Source organism: Mytilus trossulus, chromosome 7 (genome assembly GCF_036588685.1).
Source record: "Mytilus trossulus isolate FHL-02 chromosome 7, PNRI_Mtr1.1.1.hap1, whole genome shotgun sequence".
NCBI classification, from domain to species: domain Eukaryota; kingdom Metazoa; phylum Mollusca; class Bivalvia; order Mytilida; family Mytilidae; genus Mytilus; species Mytilus trossulus.
This window is the reverse complement of record NC_086379.1, coordinates 45,382,127-45,405,857: the sequence shown is the minus strand read 5'-3', so window position 1 is coordinate 45,405,857 and position 23,731 is coordinate 45,382,127. Positions and strand designations below refer to the sequence as shown.

The following is a 23,731-nucleotide window of genomic DNA, read 5'->3' as shown; positions in this document are numbered from 1 at the left end:
GTGACAATGGGTAAACAAAAATTGGAAAGCTAGCGCTTCCATTATTCTTTTAAAAATATGGATTTACTATTGCGAGTACGTCAAACTATAACTGGTTGATGAAGTCTCTTTGAGAAGGTAATGGAATTTTAAATAGTACTTCCTGACAATGAATAAAAGTCCATTATATATTATATCATCAGTTTAGTTTGTTTTGTCCGTTTGAAAAGAAAAGTTAAAATATTGCGTATGTTATAAAGCAACATATAGGATTCATAAACATTATACTATTAATGTGATTTCAAATATTCAAAATGTTTTTAACTTCTTTCATTTTATAATGAGTGATGCTTTTCGCAAGTGCAGTATTTCACTATGTCAGTATCAGTTGAACAAAATGATAATGTCTTGTCTTTATGGAAGGATTTCAGTCAGAGCACAGGCTTCCATGGGATAAATAAATTGTCACATTCAACAAATAAACTTAGATTGTAAGTAGTAGTTTAAAAAATATATAATCATTTCATATTTATTAATAAGCATTTTGATTACATGTATATGTTAAGGCATTATTATACGAAAACTGGTTTACAACAATTTATATGGGTATGTTCGCTTGTGTAATTGGTTTTTTTTTCTCTCGATTTTTTGCAATCGACACAAAAACAAAAAGTAAAATCACTGTAAAAAGTTAAATATACCGTTGCTTTGTAGGATGTAAACAATTGGCTATTCTATATACAAAGCTCTAAATCAATCAGACCGAAATCATTTAACACAAAAAGAGTCAAAAGATACCAATGAGATATTCAAACCCAGTAGTAGAAAATAAACTGACAAAGCTATAACAAAACAAGGACCAAAGCACAAACAACAGTGTACAAAATACAACATGAAAACTTAAGAACAAGCAAAATAAATCCCACCAAAAAATTGAAGTGTTCTCAGATCTGCTTTCAATTGAACTTTTTTTCTTTAAAAACGAGAAAAAAACACCTATATGAAATGGAATAAAGAATAAGAAATACTCGTACGACATTGCGACTGTTGCTTATTGTGTTGAGACTGTCCGTTAGCATATTTTAAATATGTTTAGACTGTCCGTTTGCATATAATTTAGATAAGAAAAAACAAAGCATCAAAACCAGCAATACTGCAAAATAGATACAGTGGACGCGTTAAAAAAAAATGAAAAACAATAACAATATTATCCACACTTTCTCAATTTATTAACACAAATATGAAACATTTTTTTCAAAATCAATATATTGACATATACGATAAAAATTAGATTTTTTTTTTTTTTTTTTCGAAATTTTTGAAATGTTAACATTTTGACTTTAACTAATATTTATCTGTTTAAAAAATCTCTTTTCTTTCACTTTTAAAGTAAAATTCAATGGTAATTTTACCCTTCCCCTTTTTGTTTTCTAATAATAAAATTAAAAAAAAACGATATCAACAAACGAAAAGGTATTTAATTTTATATATTATGATGCCTAAGTACTCAAAAAAAAAAAACCAGTCACGATCTAGAATGATAATCTTTTATCCTTGTATAGAACTACAATGATATGATTTGAATATAGATAGGAATATCGTTAAGATAAAAAAAAAAAAAAAAAAAAAGAAAAAGATTTAGATATAGAATAAAGAAAAAATATTTTGAATTTATCAATTTAATAATAAATTCATGCATCGTTGTCAATGTAATGGAATTATATACAAATTTCATACAAGTGAGTGGTTTAGCTAGCTGGAAACCAGGTTTAATCCACCATTGTCCACATAAAACAATCCATGTACCAAATCAGAAATATGACAGCTTTTGGCCATTTATTAGACATGTTTGAGCTTTTGAATTTGCCATTTGATTAAGACTTTACGTTTTGAATTTTTTTCGTAGTACAGTATTTTTGTGCTATAACTTTTAATTTGTACGTTTATCATTTCAGGATAATTTGGTCTATTGTCTTGTTAGCTTGTACAACATTTTTAGTCTTGTTCGTAACAACCCAAATAATTGACTACTACAATTATCCAGTAAATACAAATATGCACACAGAAACACATTCAGAGCTGCAATTCCCAGCAGTTACAGTTTGTAACTTGAATTCCTTGAAACGTAACTCAATTTTGAACGACACCAGGATGGAAAATCATTACCTTAAACTAAGCTTATTTGATGTGTATGCCACACCCAGTAATTGGTCTGATCCGTTTTTCCAAGAACAAAATTTTTTTGAAAAGAGAACATTAAACGATGTCTTTCAAGACCACAAAATCCGCTCTCAGGCATGGGTGTTTGATGGACGTGATTTGGATGCAAAAGAGTACGTGTCATTTTTTATACTAAGGAGTGGTCCATGTCTTACATTCGATCCGAATGGACAAATAACAGCAGACATCACAGGTTCAAATTTTAACTTGAATGCATGGATTGATATTGATGCAGAAAACGATTACTTTGGAGAATCGTATGGCACAGGGATAAAGGTAAACGTTAAAATATGTAAAATAATGTGCATTCTGTCACGTTTTTATAATGTCAAAAAGAAATCAACATCGTGTAAATGAACAAAGATAAGTGTCACAGTGAACATTTGATAATATGTATTATGACAATCATTATACTTTTTTACATTAAAACATCAGCTGACGAATGAATATATTTACGGCATAGCCAGACTATTCATTTACCATGGATTATTTTTCTCCAAACAACGCTCCAGAAATCTGTCGCTGAATTAGACTTTCAATTTAATCCTTACAACACCTTTTAATTAAGAAAATGATTTAATGTTGATAAGATATCAACACAAACGTTTACGTAATAGACATAATATGAAAGCGTAGGTATATAAAGAATTAAACATGCACCAATCAAGCTCGGGGTTTCTTTTTCAAGACTCTATGCTTATTACATGTAAATGAATTTATAATACAGAGTTGATGGTTCTAGTCACTAACATCAAAAAGAATTGATACCTCAGTTACTCATTTTGATTTCATGCTGAATTTGTCGAAGTAATTTCCCCTCTGAAACTACAATTTTTACTGATAACGTACATAGATATTTTTGTTTTTTTTTGTTTCTGATATGTTTTTTTTTAATTAAGATACAAGTGAAAAATTTTGTTTTTTACAAGGAAGATAGTTTCAAACTAGAAGTGTGGATAATAGTAACAAGTATATTTTTGTGCGGAAAAAATAATTTCAATCGATAAAGGATGAAATCAAACTAATAGAAAGAATAAGTATGCAATGGCTAAAATAGAACGAACACGAAATTTAAAACAAAATACTACAAAAACATTCAGTTTTAACAGAAATCTAGAATTTTAACAGCTTAATTCCCATTAAAATAAACAAAAAATAATGCGAATTGTAATGATTTGATTAATAATTGACACAGATTTAGTAATATGATAAAAAAAAAAAGATTTGATTTCTATCTGTGTTAAGGACTCATCTGTGGCCTAATGTTTTCTGTCCTTTGTTCAGGTTGTTGTTTCTTTCAGGTTGTTTTCATTCTCCATTTTATTACATTTGGCAGTACTGTCACAAAATGGGAGTAAATATAAATTTGGCATGTTTTTCCATTATAACAAATCTTTTGGCAATATATGTAGAAATAGTTTAAAAATTGAAAAGAGCAACAGTTCAAATGCATACCCCCCCCCTCAAAAAAAAATTCCAGAAAAGCTACTGTACTTTGTCTGATCAAAAGGCTATCGATTCTGTTTAAACGTTTTTTTGTATGTTTATTTTTTTTTTTTTTTTTTTTAAATATAAAACATATTTTATTAACAATCGCCTGTTACATCAACCCTCAGTTGCCCAGGGGAGCAACTTAGGGGGCCCCAATTGTTACAGTCTCATTTGTCGGGGAAAAATCAAATGAGAAAAAAAAACTCCCACTATAAATTATTAACATCTACCTTTAAAAATATTATCTGTCCTTGTACAAATGTACATGTACCTGCAATCATTATCGATCTATATATATATAATATATCTTTACCTCTCACCATATATATATTTTTTAAATAAAGTATGTTTTGTATCTTTATTTATTTCTCACAAAAGCTACCTGTATTTATTAAGTAGTTTCAAAGTTACCGTACATCAAGTCTTTTGTTATGTTAATTTCAATTACATTTAAATTCTGGTCATGTGATCATTTACCACGTGCGATTTGTTAAAGGGATGTGTAACAGTAGTTCATTCATAAAAAAAAAAAATTGGATTATTAATGATTTTTGATTTCCAAAGAGGTTTTATTTCAAAGATATGGTGAGTAAATATTTGTTTATAAAATTAACCTGTTGATATAACATGCCTTGTTACAATTAGACGATAAACCTAAATTACATACACAATAGAAATTACATTATACATATTATTATTAAATCAGTATCAAAGAGGTCATTGCACTGACCTGACCACACAAAATGTATATTTATATACAGAAAATGTCACACATAATAGAAAAGGCTTCGTTTTTTGTATTCGGTTTAAAATATTTGAGCAAAAATTGCATTTCTTGTTTTATCATATTTAAAATCAACGATTTACTTATCCTTTTATTTTGATATTTTGCGATATTTCTAGTTTTCCAGATAACCCATTTCGTGATTAGAAGTACCGTATCTAAAATTTGGGTATAAGATGCATCTGCATTAATGACCCCAAATATTATACTTGTTTCCGATTTTTGTAATTTTTCGATATTTAATTGTGAACAAAATTCCCAAATTTTCTCAAAAATTTCCTGCCAAACGTCTTCCACCAGTTTACAATAAATAAAAAGATGAAAAAGTGATTCTTTTTCATTGCAAAAGTGACACTTTCCGTTTGAGCGATTCATTTTTTGTAATTTTTCTTCAGTGTAAATTATATTATGTAGTAACTTCCATTGAAGTTGTTTAGTTTTCCTATTAGCTAAATTCTTATTCAAGGTTTCCCAAATGTATTCCCATGGTAGCTCATTCCCAAAATGTAAATTCCACTTAAGCTGGCTTTTTGGAGCTGTTTTATTCTCATAGAAGTATCTAATATCTTTAAGGCATAATTTTTTGGCATCAACGACAACTCCATTTTTTATAAATTGACAAGAATTTATTATTTTTATAGGTCTATCAGAGTGACTTTGCATGCTAGAGTATGTTTTTAAAACGTCAATTTGTTGATGTGTTAGCGAAGATTTAATGCGGCTATATTGTGCAATCCAATTCCTTTTATCTTTAAGACGGTTAAAAATATCAAAAGAAGTTTTAAAGGATTTATTGTCTAAGTCCCATATATCTTTAATTTTTTTTATTCCACTGGAGGCAAAATTTGCATAATATAATGCATGTCCCTTGAACTTAAATTTAAAATTGCCGAATATATTTTCTTCTAAAAGGTCCTCTTTCGTGACCGATGTTTGGATTTTCTGTAAGTCAGACCAGGAAGTTAAAAGTTCTTTATAATATTTGGACATTTGTATTTGCCTAAAACATGTAGTGTCCGAACAAGAACATATAAAAAAATCTGTATCATATTTTTCGTCTAGTGACGTTAACCAATATTTTCCTATTGCATTCCATTTTTGTGTTTTTGAGTTGACAATACTGTACATACTTTTCACCTGTTTTGATTTAATAAAGTCCCTTAAGTTTATCATTCCTATCCCCCCTTTTTCTTTCGGTAAACAGCACACTGTTCTAGCGATTTGGTTTGTTTTCCCATCCCATATAAAGGACCATATAATATTATTTATTTGTTTTTCGTATATCTCCGGGATACCTCTCATTTCAATTTCGTATCCAATGACAGACAGTACAAAGGATTTAATAATTAAAACTTTTCCCGTAAATGTGAGATCTCTTGATTTCCAAACTTCCATACAGCTTTTTATCTTATTTATTTTTTCTAACCAAATTTGATCTAAGTCTATCCCGTATCCATGTTGTACCCCTAATGCTTTCACAGGACGCTTAGACCATTTAATTTTGTTAAATTTTGGTTTTTTATTTCGCCACTTGCCTAAATACATGCCAACAGTCTTATCCATATTCATTTTAGCCCCCGATTTGTATGTTTATTGGTTAATTATAGGGAAGGGTTATGATATACACTAGGGATAATTCATATTCAACAGATATTAACTCATAAACGTTTTTTAAACATTATTCATATTACTTTAAAAAAAAAATGAATTGAACATTTACCTCAAACAATGCATTATACTTCTTTAAAATACGTCATAGACCCGACAATGTCCAACTTGACTGCTCGTTATCCGCACTCTAACGTAGTTGAATCTTAAGACCTCAGTATTCAAAGACGCACGTTTCTGTGACACCAATGGACCGAATAAAAGACTTAAGAATGCTGTTCAGTATGATTTGAATGAAAAATATATTTTCGAATTTCAGTTTAAAATACATGATCCTAGGGAGTATCCTGATTTCGATGGAATAAGCGAGTACTATGTGGAACCAGGGCACGAGATTTATGCTGCAATTACAAAAAATAAGGTAAGTTTAACAATATTCACCTTTACGAGTAAGTCAGGATGATCCAGATTCCGGTAGCGTTCACCGGGGTTGTAAGTATGTTATTTCTTTGACTTTTCCGCTCCGTAATAAACCTCAGTAAGGCATTCATTAAGGATATGCAGCCACGACCTTTAGTATTGTTGAAGTTAAATCCAATGCCTCCTCTATAACGCATGCCACACTACCTGGCCACTACAACTGCTTTATGATATGTCTATATGTAGCATGTGTCTAAATAAATCTATAATTTGATTCTTGAAATATGTTACTTGATTTTGTGTAGCTTCTTAAATTAGGTAATGATAACCATGTTACTATAAACTTTGGCTTAATAATTTAGTTTAATGTATATATTATACCATTTACAACATTAATAATTAATTTTATATACTAATATTTCATTTTATATTAATTACGAGATTATTATGGGATATTTAAAGATTACCAAAATGGGAGGATGTTTCTCATTTACAATATCATCCCCGACTTTGAAAGATCATTGTTTATCTGTTACACATGGGACCAATTAATCAAATATAGATTCTACCACTGCATCGAATGTGATTCGATATGTTTCCACTCGAGACAGTTAAATTTTCATTAAATATTTAAAATTTAACTTTCGAGATTACCGTATTACACGAGATTTAGTGGTAGAATATAATTCTCTAATGATTTTTAAATAATATGCAGGCAAACGTATTCCTTCTTTTCGAATGATCTACAAAAGGTGTGTTCTTTCTATGTAAGGTCATCAGGCATGGTCGCCTCTTTTCATGCCGTCACAATAGGAAATTCAGAGGAAAGCAAGAAAATTCGACGTCATAATCGGATTTAACCAATGAAGGACTGAGATAAAACGTACAATATGTTGATTAATTTTTTTTTTATACAATGGATGCAGAAAAGGATAAATTGACGAAGAATTATAGAGAAATAAATACATGTATCAAGTTTGGTTAATTGTTTATTTATATATTATAGTTTGAATATTTGTCCAAACCATACAAGGCAATGGGTAACAACTACTGTAGAGAAAAACGCAATAGTGATGGGACAGATTATTACTCAACACACTGTTTCAAGGATTGTTTTGCCAGACACATGGTAGCGTCCTGTGGTTGTATCGACTTTACTGCTAATAGTAAGTTTGCATTGTCATTTTGTTTTCGACTTGTGAGTTAAGATATCACTGTTATCTTTGTCACTTTTTTATGTATAGAAACGTTTATAGGAACATGAGAAATGTTTTGTTTAATACACAAAACCTTGTATGTACATAATTTATGTATATTCAAACCTGATAGAAACAACAGCTTTAGATATTATATGTCACGTTCAAATGTAATATTTTGATTGGTCAACACGAGGTAGACCATCTATTCTAACACATGGGTCAGAGATAGACACTTTTTAAATGTCCCCCTCTCTTGCAAAACTTAACCAAAGGCCTGCGACTTATTTCACAAAACGTCAAATGAGAAAGAAAATTCATGAACATTTCCGTATTAATTACGATCAGATGAAAACATATATAATATACCACCTAATTATAGGATCCTTGCTTACAACAGATTCCAGCGAGTATAAAGCTACAGGTAGATTCTTTTGTTAGCTTCCTTGCTAGCTCAACCATGAAATCATTATTAGGTAAGGTACACAAGCCTTTGGGTGGAGTCAATAGTTAAACAGAGAACCAATCAGAACATGCAGATCTAGTGACAGAATATAAACATTGTAAAACTAGTTTTATAAGTCATTCTAAAAATAAGATTTCAATCTAAATTTTAAATTTATCAATAAGTATAAGCAAATTCACAGGCTTGTTGTAGGTGTGTTTGATTTGCCAAATTTAGTTCAATCAATTCCTCAGTTCTTTTATAAAAACAGTTATGTGAATTTAATTTACATAGTACACTCACGGCGTACATTTCCTTCTATTGCCTTTAAATTACGAATTTGTCAAACTGCAATAGTATAAAAAACAGCAAAGATAATGAATAGTAGAAATTGGCCATTTTGTACGTATAGAAAGGGGAAACTTCGAGCAAGCATTTTTATTTATAGTTGCATTGCATTTTTAAAGTTTAACGGGATTTTGTGGCAAATAAACGAAGATTTTTGTAGAAAATCAACATATATCTTTGTTATAAAATTTTAAGCATTACTCACTAGATTTTCTATGATGTGCTGGCGTTTATAGGTTACAAAAAGTCCTAGGAAGCTTCATACTCGTTGGAATCTGCTGTAATACAGGCATAAACATTGTTTGGCGGGCAAATACATGTTTAAAATTCTCCCTGAGGCCCTATGTGTAACAGCACAACATATGAACAAATTATCAAAATCATTTGGAAAAAGCTTAACTCTTCAGATTAATACAAGGAAGAAAACTAACCAAGAAAATGACACAGACCGAACGAACATAAAAACTGACACTATGTAAGCATATATATAAAAAATCGTCTAAATATCAGCCCAACAACATAAGATCTGTAAATTTTGACAGATCAGTTGAGTTATCTATCGTAGAGAATATTACAAATACATTTAGGATGCAGTCACAGAAATAAGTATATTACAAGTACATCTCGACCAGTGACTTCTTTACGATAGTTTTTATCCTTAGGATCACTAGTGATGGTGACACAAGGCTGAAAACACAATCTGTTTAGACATATAATTCGTCTAAATATCAGTTAGATCTATAAAACAGCAGAAGCAAATGTTTTGTTCTTTCCTGGATTCGAACTCATGTTACTGAGATATCGTGGCACAAAATCGCCTTTCACTATGCCCGACGTGCTATATCCGAGGATATCGTATTTGACAACTCTGCATCTAAGTCACAGTTAGTTAAAAAAAAAACTAGAAAGTAAACCGTTATAGGTCAACGTTCGGCCTTCAGCACGGAGCTTCATTATAACAATATATATAATGGGTCCGATTTCAATTCAATGATAACAAAATTTCAAATATCTAAACCAAAATGTAAAATCACAAAAATACTGAACTCTAACAAATTTCAAAACGGAAAGTCCCGAATCAAATGTCAAAATCTAATTAGTTCTTCAGTTAGTTTTTTAACAGCAAATTATATCTATCATTTTTATCTATTTTTTATTTCGTTTTCCATGTTGTTAATCAAGTTGTGAATGTTCGCCTAACAATAATGTAATTGTTAGTACTTTGTTAAATTATCTAATCGAATCGTTAACATACACGATAATCGTAACATATTCAAAAATTGGTAAAGCTAATAGTTGAAGAGTCACAATGTGTATTATATGATCTTTAAAAGAGCAAATATTATTCAAAAGTGAAAACATGTTTTAACACAGTTTTAACAAACAAAAACCAATATTAAGAATGCTCTGGACTAATATATCAGCAACCTACGTTTAGATCCTTAAAAACACACCAAAAGAATAGCCAAAATATTTAGAAGTCAATGAAAGCAACAACAGTAGTATACCGCTATTCAATGACGTAAATCGATTAATCGAAGCGAAAACAAATCTGGATCAATTTCTAGAATCGAAGCAATCACACCAATTATGAGGAAACCACCGGTTCAACGGAAAAACTGAACTGCAACAAAAACAAACGCCAACATACATCGAATCAGACTATTTAATATCAACTGCTATATCCCTGATTCTGTAGAGGACAATATGAGTATTCCAAACCTTACTTTGAATGAGAAGACAATAATAAAATTAACCACTTTGGGATGACATTTTTTCATTAACTAAACGATCCCATGCATACGTACTTTCTTAAGAATGAAAAATGTTTAAGAGCACATCATAAATTCCCATGCAGTATTCAAATGTCAGGTTAAAACAAAAAATAAATTGTCAATTTTTGCCAAAATGTATAATTTTTGCAGATACTCTGTACTGTTCAAAGTTCGACGTAGAAAACTGTACTAAAGATATAGGTATTTATGCAAAATCATTTTAAATTTATCACAAATATAGACAAATAACACAATCAAATCATTTGTGCATTGTTTAAACTTAAGATGACTGTTTTAAAATTAGTTTTTAGAATAGACAAATGTACTTCCTATGTTCTATTCAGATTATTTTCCCGGTTTTTAATATACAAATTGTTGCAAATCCAGCTATCATTTATTTACTGGTACGCTTGAACGTTTATATTGGTTGATGCTTTTGAAAGATAGAAAAGATGCATTAAAATTTCCGTTTTCGATCATGCTATCTACAGAAAAAAAATTGAAAATATGTGAAAGATATTAAGTTTTCAATATACAGGAACAACCATTTGACACAAAATCAGTCATGCACATATAAAACACACCAACAGAAGGTACAGCTTGTTTATTGTTGTTGTTCATTTTATAGTCTTTGTGAGACCTTGAACATTAAACTAAAACCTTACCTCACTTAAACATCATAAAGATAAAGATTGCCAATCGTGCTGGTTTCAGCGGATAATTTAGGATGTTTAGTGTTGTTTAATTACTTTATAAGGTAAGGGCCATTTGGAAGCACTTTATCCTGCCAGTTTATACAGGCATATTCCAAGTTCCATGTCAAAAACATTGTACTAGCAAATTTACTGCTTCGACATTAATCAAAACGTCAACTTCCTAATTGGTTTTATTTTCTTCACATTTTTTATTGTAAGTTTTTATAACTTACTTAGCGATGTATTATTCATTATTAACGGTCGTATGTTTAATCTGTAATGGTACTGTCTATCCTATTTGCCTGTTTACCTATTATAGTCTGATTTCATTTTAGATGCTACTACAAGACTTTTAAAGACATGTGATTGTCCAATGTCGTGCGAATTTACAAGATATGACGCTAGAATAACGTCAATATTATTTCCATCAGAATTTAATGTCGAGCAGTTAAAAAGATTTTGGCTCCCATACTGGGATATAAACTATTACCGGTAAGAACTGATATGCATAAAAACCGCAAAAGTTAAAAATCATATTGTAGTACTAATTTATCGATAGGAAATGAAGAAAAATCCTTCCGTTCGGAACAAATCTTTATTTTATAATAAGTTTTATAAATACGTGTCCAGTTTCGATTATATCAAATCGCTAGATAAATGTAATAGTTACTGTTTCCTTGACATTATTTCCGTGCTATCTTTTTCATATATTATATCGAAAGTTTATAAATTGAAATATATTTAGATGTTATTTTAGTTAACGGTGTAAAAAAACAAGATAACCATATACCATCCACGTTTCAGAATCTTATGTATTCTGAGAGAAAAAAAAAAGGAAAGCATACACCACAATGCTGTGATTGGTTTTAAACGGACTCAACAAGATAGGTTTTTCGCAAAGATACAATGAGTTAAAAAACTGACACTGAAATATTTTGCAACATATTGTTTTTTCTTTGATGTCATTATATTAAGAACGATCAATGACTAATATTTATAAGCCAAGGATGTGTAAGAATTTAAATTAAGTTTTCATTTTTGTTACAGGAAAAACCTCATAAATCTACGTATCTATTTTGATCAACTGAAAACAATTGTGTCAAAACAGACACCGAAATATTCAGCTGGAGAAATGTTTGGTTAGTACTATTTTATACTGTAAATACATGTAGATGTCTTTGATTCAATTTACACACTCGAAATCAACGCTCAGAACTATAAAGTAAATTCGTATTATCTTTTTATTCAAAACACCAGTATACAAATAGTCGATGCATTTTTCATCGGTATTTTCATCATAGTTAATTATCTTGATTGAATATCATATTCTTAACTGAATATTCCGATATACACGTGTACCTTCATATCTGAAATGAACTACATCTACAAAAAAGCATTTGCACAGCATTGAAATATAAAAAGACTAGAATAAACAATTTAAAAGGCATGGCTTCGATAATTGGTATTATCGTTTCGTGTGTATTTTAGTCTAGACACCATCTAATAAACTGTCGAATTGACATCTGAAGACTGACGACGGGACTTTAAGCTGTATAAACATAAATATGACTATAACTAGATAACATATATTTCATATTTTAGATTGAAATATATTTTCCAATCATCGTGTTTACCTGTATAAAATAACCTTGTGAGGATCAAATTAGTCAATAAAATGATTTACCTTTATTTCACTATGAACATACTGAACGTTATCATTGTTTTTCATTGTTTTTCTAACAATAATTGAACTAGCATAACTCATGCGTAATCAATCTCTTGCTAAAGGGTTTCATTTACGGTCACATTAAAACGGATTCAATAATGTCGAATTATTCACTTTCAAGTGAATATTTCCTCGTCGATGTTTTGTATCTTATTTTGACAAACTTGAACCATACTGCCTGCTAAAAGCCGATTAATATTTTACTATTTCACTTTTACAATTTATCTGTTTCCCTCGATTTTAGTTTGTTACCCGGATTCGATTTCTGTCAATCGAATTATGATTTTCAAACAGCGGTATACTACTGTTGTCTTTATTTTTTGATAATTAACTGAACAAAAAATAAGTCAGATTTTAATTTGTTTACATATCTCGTAACATTTGCTGTATAAAGTTGAAATCACACGATCAAAGTTTATCACAGTTATTCTATTTATGTAATTTTTCATTCAATGGTATGAAAGTTCTTGGCTTAAAACTAAAGTATTATATATGTGTATTCAGCTGTGTTTAGTATGACGCATTCATATTGTTTGAATGTGAATTAATAACGTTTACATTGAATACATACAAATTCGTTTCAACAATTCAAATCTTGAGTAAAAGCATTCTCACATTTGAACAGATATAATGGTAAAAATTGATGTTTGATAATAAAAACGTATACTGATATTGCCAAAGCTATTTGCCTTATTAATTGCTACATTTTCTCTTCGTAAGTCATTTAAAATCATCTAACGAGAATATAATACTAAAATTAAAGTGCAAATCAAATTTATCTACTTGAAAGATTAAAACGGTTTCGAATAATAATGCTTCCAATTACATCGCTTTGTAACATGAAAATGTCTTCATCACAAAAGGAGTTGTTTCACACTGACCTCAAACATTTTAAATTTAATTAGTATCAACAATACATTAGATAACACCATTACAAACTTAATTCCGAATTTATGTTTATTTTTTTTAGAAATATAACTGCGACGTTATGTTTTGTATACGTAGCATTGATATATTCGTGTGACCCAGATTTTGAAATTCTAATATGCTGTATTTGTGTACTGTAATTAATCAATTTTAGGTTCTCGTTGTTTTCCTGTGGTTAACATGTCCAAATATATATAATATGCTATTATCTGTCTTTAGTGTTCTTTGATTTATTTGTAATGTATTCCTGTAACTTTATATTGTCCTTTTAGTGGTATTTTTCGTAGCATTGTCAAACAGTAAAATGGGATAGAGTTTAAACTTCCATCTTAAACGACGCAGATTTTTCAATAAAAAAAAATATCAATCTTTTTCTGCATGATGAGGAAAATCGAAACATTATTTTCCTGGGCCATTTCGAAGGAACCTTGGTCAATCGCCGTAGTTTACTGGGATTCACAGTGCACAGCTGTTAACTTTTGCATTAGGTCGCTTGAATAGTTTACTGATTTTCGTCGATCCTTTTAGAACGTGACATATTGGATATACATTTAGCTATAGTGTACAAACACTGAGTGTTAATATCAATATATCGGTTGTCACTTTTTTTCCATAAAAAGACCAAAATATTGAAGAATAAACATCATATTATGCTACTTATATAGTTCGAACGTACTAACGTATGTGACGTCACTACGAATTGGAAGATGTTAGTTCAAAAGTTGAGTTATAAATTACATTTACCTTACCTAAAAACCCGTGTAAAGTAAACTTTAACCTGAAACGGAACCCAATAGTAGACACAAAGACAGGAATACAAGATAATCTGTCTATCGCCGGACGTAAAAATACAATTGTTGCACAGATAAAGATATAAAATTGTCGACCTTTATCTATTTATCATTTCAGCTAACTTAGGAGGAATGATGGGATTGTTTTTAGGAGCAAGTATCGTAACAATGACTGAACTTGGAGAATTTGTTTTTACTAATCTATGGTTATTAATCACTCGACTTAAAACAGGTGGAAAGACTGCAGTGAAACCAGGGAAAGCCTAGCTTTTTCAAATAGTTTATGTTATAAGTTCGTACATAAGTTTGCACCTGTCCTAAGTCAGGAATCTGATGTATAGTAGTTGTCGTTTGTTTATGTTTACGTTTTCTTATATACATTAGCGTTGGTTTCCCCGTTTGAATGGTTTTACATTAGTAATTTTGGGGCCCTTTATAGCTTGTTGTTCAGTGTGAGCCAAGGCTTCGTGTTGAAGGCCGTATATTGACCTATAATGGTTTACTTTTATAAATTGTTATTTGGATGGAGAGTTGTCTCATTGGCACTCACACCACCTCTCCCTATATCTATAAAAGGAAATATGCCATTTTACCATATTTTACTGAATGACAAGCTCAATTGACAATTCTGAATAGTCAAATTTAATGTATTTGGTGATTTCCTTTTAATCATTGTACAAACATGCGAAGTTTTACTTCTATTTTAATTTCAGTTCTATCTAAATTAGAGAGGTTCAACTTACCAAAGAGGAATTTGTACTCATAGGACGAAAAATTAGAAGGCAATGGCAAAAACAAAAATTTCCAAATTGCAAAAAAATATATAGAAAAAAACACATTAAAAACTGAAGACACGGACACCACAAAACTTCCAGGCTGATCTCATGTAGTTTTGAAGGGAAGCGGATTCTGCCCCTTATATGGCACCGTGGTGTTGCTCATGTAAGACCAAACCAATTGATAAGTCGAATTGGAAATGTCACATTCGATGAAAAATTGACGGGATTGTGGTAACATTAATTGGAACATATGCATCGTCAAGTTTTCTAATGGATAATTTAAACTACCAATTTTTAAAAGTCTTGATTTTGCAGCTTCCCTTTGAGTAATAACACTATACCAAAGACACTATGATAGGAAAGGCATGTTCTGATTAAACTTACTAACTGGGAGATATATGAGTATATGCCGGTGCTTCTAGATTATTCCTACATACACATTTGTCGTTAATTTGTTCTCAACCGACTCAATTTCTAAAAGTAAGTCACGATATAAGGCAGAAATAACTGTATCTGTAGTATTCATAATTCTAAATAGCAGTTACTGATCTTAGTTTTGTCAATTTATATGTAAATAATTGATGAAATAAAGAAGATATATCTTATGAATTATATTGTACATGTAGCTGCTTGGAGACTGTACGGTAACCATTTGCTGTTCAATCATTGTCCATTGATATTTGAAGAATAAGTAATACGTTATGTACGTGCATATTCACACAATAATGACTTCATATACAAGAGTGTGATAACTGAGCAAAAACTGGTCCAACAGAGTTATGAGGATGCAAGATTACAGATGAAATTTAATGGACAGCTTGACGAATTGATTGATCTATACTATGTTTCAGTGTCTAATATAAATAACGATATTTTAACCTCGTCTTTGTTTGTGGTTAACCTTCTATATCGTTTGGTCTTCTAAATATCAAACATTGCCTTTTTTCGACTACAACTGTTTTGCTGAGTGCATTGCTTTTAGAAATACATCGAACATTTAGTTATTTTGGTATGATATTTCACTTGCTATTCTGATTGGATGTTTTAATTTATTTTGTATATGTATGTAAAAGTAAAGATTAGTAATCACCTCTTAGATTTTTAGTTTAAATGATTAGAAAGAAATAACTTGACATGTTAAAGTTCATAATAAATTTGTATTTTAAATACTCTTTTATAATGGGTCACTTAATTGTTCAGGCATTTAAAAATAAATCAGTAGTTTATAAAAGAAACAGTAGCATACACTTTTCAAAAGTCACAAATCAATAGAGAGGTTTGAAGACAAATCCAGATTAAAAACGAGAACATAACCGAGAGAAACATACCATTGTTAAGAGGATAACGAAGAAACAACAAAAACACTGAAAAGCATAAAAAAAACCACCAACATACATAGAAATGAAATTTGATAATTTGATTTTCTTGACTTGGTACAGGACATTTTTGAATAGATGGTGGGTTAAACCAAGTTGTATGGTTAGCCAAACCAACCGCTGATACGGCAGTGTTAAAAATGCCGCTAAAATGACACGTTATGTGAGAGTAATACAGTATACAAATATGGATAAATGCGAGAAAAACTACGACAGAGAAATACATAAATGCATACTAGTTATATAAATGTACATGCCAACATGTCAACTACAGAATAACAGCTATAACCTGAAATCAATATATGACATAACACAAATACAGTTACTAGAATCTATAAACGCTACAGAAAAGTAACGTCAAAGGATAATATCTAAAAAAGGAATAACAAATTGTGATCAAGTTTTTAGATATTATCCTTTGAAGTTACTTTTCTGTTGCGTTTATAGATTCTAGTAACGCATAGCTGTAATTGTGTTATGTCGTACATTGATTTCAGGTTATAGCTGTTATTCTGTAGTTCTGTAGTTGACATGTACGAACGTTTACAAGAACATTTATATAGAAATATGTTAGTAAAGGTTGAATTATTTGTATTTTATAACCTTGTTAGTTTTTTTTTTAAAAACAGTGTAAAAAAAATATTCTATGTTCTTATGTAGCGAGAAATTCACGCATCCGGAGGCGTCCTTCAGCTGGCCCCTAAACAAATATATACTAGTTCAGTGATAATGAACGCCAGACTAATTTCCAAATTGTACACAAGAAACTAAAATTAAAATAATACTAGACTAACAAAGGCCAGAGGCTCCTGACTTGGGACAGGCGCAAAAATGCGGCGGGGTTAAACATGTTTGTGAGATCTCAACCCTCCCCTATACCTCTAACCAATGTAGAAAAGTAAATGCATAACAATACGCACATTAAAATTCAGTTCGAGAGAAGTCCGAGTCTGATGTCAGAAGATGTAACCAAAGAAAATAAACAAAATGACAATAATACATAAATAACAACAGACTACTAGCAGTTAACTGACATGCCAGCTCCAGACTTCAATTAAACTGACTGAAAGATTATGATTTCATCATATGAATATCAGGCACAATCCTTCCCGTTAGGGGTTTAGTATCATACCATCATAACATATATGAGAAGAACATAACCCGTGTCATGCCAACAACTGTTTTTAAAATAAATGAATTTAGTTCCGACGCAAAGACCTTATCAGTGACTCAAAATTAACGCCAAAATATGCAATCTTTAATGAATTGACAACAGTATCGTAATTATATCCCTTCTTAATAAGTCTATGCAAAGGTTTTGAAAGTTTCTGAGGTGAATACTGACACCTTTGTGCTTTTTAAAGAATATTTCCATTAAAAAAATAGATGTGAAATACCTGAACGTATAAGAAGTCTGCATGTTGAGCTATATTTACGAATGATGTATTTATACCGATGATAAAATTTAGTAAATGTTTTGACTAGTTTGTGATATCGAAAACCCTGGTGTAATAATTTTTCAGTAATACATAAATTTCTCTCGTTAAAAAAATCTACAACATTGCGAATCGTACAAGTTGAGATATATAAACACCGGAAGATGGTGACAAGGGAATCATTAACGATAGGAAATGAAAAATCTTCCCTTTTATCATAAAATCCAGTATTCAGCTTTCCGTTAGTGATATAGATATCAAGGTCGAGGAAAGGGCAGTAGTCATTGTTAGTGTTAGCTTTATTTAAAGTAAGTTCAGCAGGATAAATTTCATCAATATACATACTGAAGTCGTCATTATTGAGCCAAAATATCATCCAAATATCTAAAAGTATTATTAGATTTGTTTATCAGATGTTGTTTTGATGGGTCTTTGCTTATTTTTGTCATAAATTGTAACTCATAACAATACAAAAAGAGGTCCGCAATAAATGGTGCACAGATAGTCCCCATTGGAATTCCGATAATCTGACGATATACGGAATCCCCAAAGCGAACAAAAAAGTTATCTAGTAAAAATTCAAGGGCATATATAGTATCAAAGCATGTCCAATTAACATAGTTTTTTTTTTGTTTATTGCTACTTAAAAATGACCTAAAAGAGTTTGAACATATATATTCACATTCTGATTTTTTGAATGCCCATTTAATTAGGTGTGTGAATTTTTTTAAAATGAGAATGTGAGGCAATGTGGTATACAGGGTAGAAAAATCAAAACTTTGAACAGATTTAAAATCACCAATACGAAGCATGCAATTTATCAAGTACTTCCATCAAGTTCATGACACTCCAAAAGTAATTTATTCCACTATTTTCGAAGGCCTTATTTGAACAATTTATTATAAGGTTTTTAATTGTACGAAGTGTGCTGGTAAGAAGAATAGCGTTTAGTAGTTGAACAATGGCTTGAAGACGAAATAAATCTATATTTGTAAGGGGTTTTGTGTAGCTTTGTAAACCAATACATAGTTGGGACTTTCATTGTATTTGGTTCTGCTTGTAAAGCGGTGGCTAAAAGTTTATGTTTGTTACAGATTTCGTTTTCTGAAAATGGAGTCAGTTGGAATGTTGGTGAATTGGTGATTTTCTTTTTTAGGACCTCAATGAAAAATTTACGTCAAACAATAACAATATTATTAGCAGCTTTATCGGCCGGAACAAAAACAAATTCCTTGGCTAGTTCTTTTAGTTTATGTTTGATACGAGAAATAGGTTTATTGTGGTTATTGTTAATAGTAAAATGTTCTTTTAAATGTTGAATACGTATATCAACTATCTTCATTACTTAATTAAAAAAAGAGTCCAAAAATGTTTGTCAGCTTTTTCTTGTTTTATCCATTTCATACAGTAATTATAGAGTGAGTTGTGGATGATATTACGACACTCATTCCAATAAATAATTGACGGGGGGGGGGGGCGATATTTAGGTCCTTTACTGAGGAATGATTTGAACTCTCGGTCTTGAACGATGTTAAGATCTCCTGTTATAATATGGGAAATGGGTCCATAAACATATTCGGAATTAATGCAACTACATGAAGTAGGTGCATTTTCACTGATATTAACATATTTACACAATTGACTATAATTAAACACAAATTTCCGGGTATATTTCTTGTAAATATAACAAATAAGAGCTAGCTCAGTATTGTCAAAATATCCAGGAATGTGTTCTTTAACAGAATGGTCGTTAAATATACCGGCAATATTTACAAAATCAAAACCTTTATTGACATACTTAGTTTTAATAAAATGTTTTTTTATGATCTTCAGGGCGATCAATTTTGGGAAATAATTTAGAATAACAATATGCCATAATAATTTGAACAATTTCATGCTTAGGACTGCTATATAAAATTGTGTTGCAATCCTCCAAAATTTTATTTAACTTATTAACCGGTTATGAACAGAGTTTTGTTAACAGATAATGTGTGCCGATGTTTTTTGAAATAGAAATAAGGTCCGAAATATTGGTATGATTGGAACGAAATTTTCTTTGATTGCGATTTGTTCTACAACCGTGAGAACGGTTTTCACGAACAGTTTTAGAAACTATATCCAAAATGTTAACGGAATTGGTTCTAGATATATTACAAATTCCCATGATATCATCATTTAGACCGAGAGGGTAAACTGTCTGTAATTTTTTAATCCAATTTAATTAAATTATTTTCCGTGATCGTACAAACTTTGAATGCGATTCACCAGGCTGCTTATTTACTACTTCTAAAGGTTGAACTGCTAAATATTTAAAAGGATGGTTGTGCTTCTTAAGGTGTTGGTAAATGATACTTTTGAATTTATTTGGTCTTTTAAAACGATACAGATGTTCTTGAGTGCGTTTAAATTATCGTCCAGTTTCTCCTACGTACTGAATACCACACCCCGGTTTGTTTCATGTCAGTAAATAAATAAAACTGTTTGTTTTTCAAGTTTTATCAGTTTCAAAATTTAAAGAAAATATGCGACCATTAAACGTGGACCTTACCGTATTGTTGGTGGAAAGACGGGGACATGTAAGTCATTTTTCGGCATGACACTTATCGATAGAAGGGTAACCACGATTTTTATTGTTAAAAATTTTAGCGATGGCAGTATTTTTAGATAACCGATTAAGTTGTTTATTTCATTATACACGCACTAGTGATCATTTTATCGAAGACAACATCTTATTGAAAAATTATGCCAGTCATTTTGACATAAAAAGTTTGAGAATAATCTTTTAAAGCGGAAAGTAATTGTATCACTAATACAATTATTTACAAAAGCAAATTATTACAATTTATGTGCGATCGACAAAAGTTTTGAAGAAAAAAAATCAGTTCAGTGGTAACTCTCTACAATTATGTAATCTACAAAAATTACAAACAATACCGATAAATTACAAAAAAACTCAAGTGTGTTTGTTCTTACAATTACCCATATCCTGTTGACATACAATAATACACTACATGCTATTGTTATGTTATAAGACTTTATTCAGACTTGTGGTAAGTTATATCCTTGTTAAAACTGATTTACAGTTATATGTAATATTATGCATGTTTAAATTCATTTTTTTCTTAAATTTAATTACATTACAAAAGTACGGAATTCCTTTAAAATGTATATTTTGACGCATATTTGAATTAGCATCAGTAACGAAATGACTGCCACAAGAAAGAACTGTAAATGAAAATGGTTGTCCTTGTTATTGACAAAAAACGGCTTCACAAATGATGGAAATGAACATTTTAACCATCTGTAAAAGAAAATACCATATAAACTTATCACCTTCTTTCAAATATAAATAGGTCGTCGCCTACCTGAGACAACAATACCACAATAAATAAACGGGCCTAATATTTGAAGTGAAATCGTCTCGGATTTGTTTTCCTAAAATGAAAATGAAAACCTTACCGCTGTATGTACGCTTAAGTCCTTAAACAGTAAGTTTTTTTTTGGTATGACTTCAGCATGAATATGAAAGAAGAGTAATAGATGCAGACTTGGGTCGCTCACCTGGATATATGCGCATCTTCGATAATGGACACTTGCTAACATTTTTGTGTAAAAGGATATTCGTGACAAAAAGTAACTTGTGTTCGTATTTACTTAACAAAATAATATTTCAAAGTAATACTAAAGATTATAAATGATTATTTTATCAAAATTTCCAAATTCTTTTTTTTTTCCAAAAATGTACAAAAACCATTAGACAGTTATCTTTGATGAGTGTTTACAGAAAACCTGACGCGATTCTCGGGTCAATATTAAACAATAAATTATCAAAATCACTGTATGAAGCAAATATTAACCCATGAAATACAATATTTATGTTTTTGAATTAACAAGATGACCAACGTGTAGAAATATTTAAGAGAGGGTGATTATGTTTTTTTTATTTAACATTAAATAGACATCATTTTGTCCATTTGAACGCCGATCAGAGTGTTTTTTGTACTTATTGTACTTCACATAATAAGAATAATCATAATGTACTGTTAATTTTATTTAACAATTGTATATTGATTAATCGTTTATACATTTATAAGTCTTCTTCTCAATTATCATCCAGAAATATGCTCTTTTGATTTAGAAAATTCATGAAAATAAACACTATTTTACTGAAGCCCGTTTTTGTCCCGAGAAATAATCAAATATATATTTGCACATAAAATCTAAGACAAATTAATTCATCAGAACATATTTCAGTAATTGTTACGAGCATTCAGTATATAAATTTAAGAGAACCGATTGTTATGTTCAGTAAGCACTCTAGAGTATTATGTAATCTAAGTACTAGTAAATGACGTAACTAACACCAACAGTCTGTTTGATACCAGAGGTTACAGGATCATATAGACATTTGATTAGCTTGTTGCAGACTTTTGCAGGATTCATGTACTAGTACATATATCATACTTCATACTTGTGGTAAGTTTGGTCTTGTGATCACTGATCTACATGTAATTTTATGCAGTTTTTGCTATCTTTTAAATAATCATATATTCAATTCCATTATTGACAAGTAGTAAATTTAATCCAGTGTATAGCTTATATTAACACATATTCCAATTAACGTGAACATTACAACAGCTGCCATATGTGTACCAGGAACTGTTTATATTTCTATATATTATATGTGTTTTTTTTTTCTTTTTTTTCTGAATAATAGGGGACTGAAGATATTATTAACTTTGAATAGTAAAATTGCACAAGAAAGGGTTTTCAAGGTCATTTGGGAAATTAAGTATCAATCTGAAAAACTAAATTAATAAATGAAATTATTTTGAATCAACAACAACGATTTTGAATAAATTAAAGTCTTTAATGACTTTTCAAATGCATATTAACCAAAGGTTTAAAATAGTAACATGCACATACTTAATCTTAATAACCAAACAACATTTTGTTCTCTGTAAAAATAATTTGTTTTACACATACACATGATGTTGTCAAATATACAAATGAGGTGACCGAATAATCCACTCGTTATATTCCTTTACACAACGATCAAAACTAATTCATGCACAATTTCCATGTTTTCAAGTTAGCTTGTCACCGTTCAATAATGTTTTTTTTTATTGTATCTTGACAATTAAAGCCGATAGTTATAACATAATATGAAATCTAGTTGACAGTTTAACAAAACATTTTGGGTAATCATTTTGAGTTTCATAATTTACTTAAAGATAGGTAAACTAGTTTCTCTTGGTATTGAACAATGTGATGTAATTACGAATTTCCCATACATTCGACAGTCCAATTCAGAATCATTGTTTTTAAATTTCTCAAAAATACTCATACTGCTTTCAAATAAAAATAACCAAACTTTCGTTTTTTTAGTCTTTTAAAATAGTCACTATTTTCAACGTAACTTTTTACTTTTTATCTCATCTTATTCATTTATATTTAGACTAGCCTACTTGAATAAGTTTGTCATAGAAGTAAAGCGTAATGCCTATTATCTGTGGTGGGTTTCCTATTATGTGTGATGTGTTAATTACTGATGAATTATTATCATACACTTTTTAATAATTAACCTAAATTTTATTACTTATCGACCCCATTTTGATTGTTTATTTTCAATATTATAATCAAATGACATATATTGCAAATAGACAAATAGTCCCAAATTATGTCTCCATGAGATGAAACATAGATATCGTATCCGAGCAAAATATCTATGAATA

At 30.1% G+C, this 23,731-nt stretch overlaps 2 protein-coding genes across 5 annotated transcripts in view; both read left to right on the top strand.

Annotated features, from left to right (window-relative positions):
• The first annotated feature begins 251 nt into the window (after nt 1-251).
• Nucleotides 252-16,213, top strand: LOC134727069 (acid-sensing ion channel 5-like). 2 transcript variants are annotated; one of them, XM_063591454.1, is made up of 8 exons: nt 252-470; nt 1,935-2,475; nt 6,402-6,503; nt 7,509-7,668; nt 10,417-10,467; nt 11,297-11,453; nt 12,009-12,100; nt 14,524-16,212. In XM_063591454.1, exons 1-8 carry the CDS (start codon nt 355-357, stop codon nt 14,670-14,672), a joined length of 1,368 nt encoding a protein of 455 aa, XP_063447524.1. In that variant the 5' UTR covers nt 252-354; the 3' UTR covers nt 14,673-16,212. The 2 variants fall into 2 exon arrangements, with proteins under 2 accessions (XP_063447524.1, XP_063447525.1); XM_063591455.1 differs by lacking the exon at nt 10,417-10,467 and having other exon boundaries at nt 14,524-16,213.
• A 4,751-nt stretch (nt 16,214-20,964) lies between these two features.
• The window catches only part of LOC134725158 (beta-1,3-galactosyl-O-glycosyl-glycoprotein beta-1,6-N-acetylglucosaminyltransferase-like), a 28,916-nt gene continuing 26,149 nt past the window's right edge, over nt 20,965-23,731 (top strand). Inside the window, exon 1 of one of the 3 annotated variants that reach the window (XM_063588745.1) lies at nt 20,965-21,046. The gene's annotated coding sequence lies outside the window, so the exon portion shown is untranslated. Of the gene's footprint in view, nt 21,047-21,422; nt 21,485-22,359; nt 22,473-23,731 lie in introns of those variants that run through there. The other 2 variants (XM_063588747.1, XM_063588746.1) reach the window with 2 other exon arrangements.

Bases quoted from the DNA above. Each gene is read 5' to 3' on its own strand.
- LOC134727069 (XM_063591454.1), top strand. From the start codon at position 355: ATGTCAGTATCAGTTGAACAAAATGATAATGTCTTGTCTTTATGGAAG. The intron at 471-1,934 runs GTAAGTAGTAGT...TTATCATTTCAG, and splicing joins TCAACAAATAAACTTAGATT to GATAATTTGGTCTATTGTCT. The intron at 2,476-6,401 runs GTAAACGTTAAA...TTCGAATTTCAG, and splicing joins CGTATGGCACAGGGATAAAG to TTTAAAATACATGATCCTAG.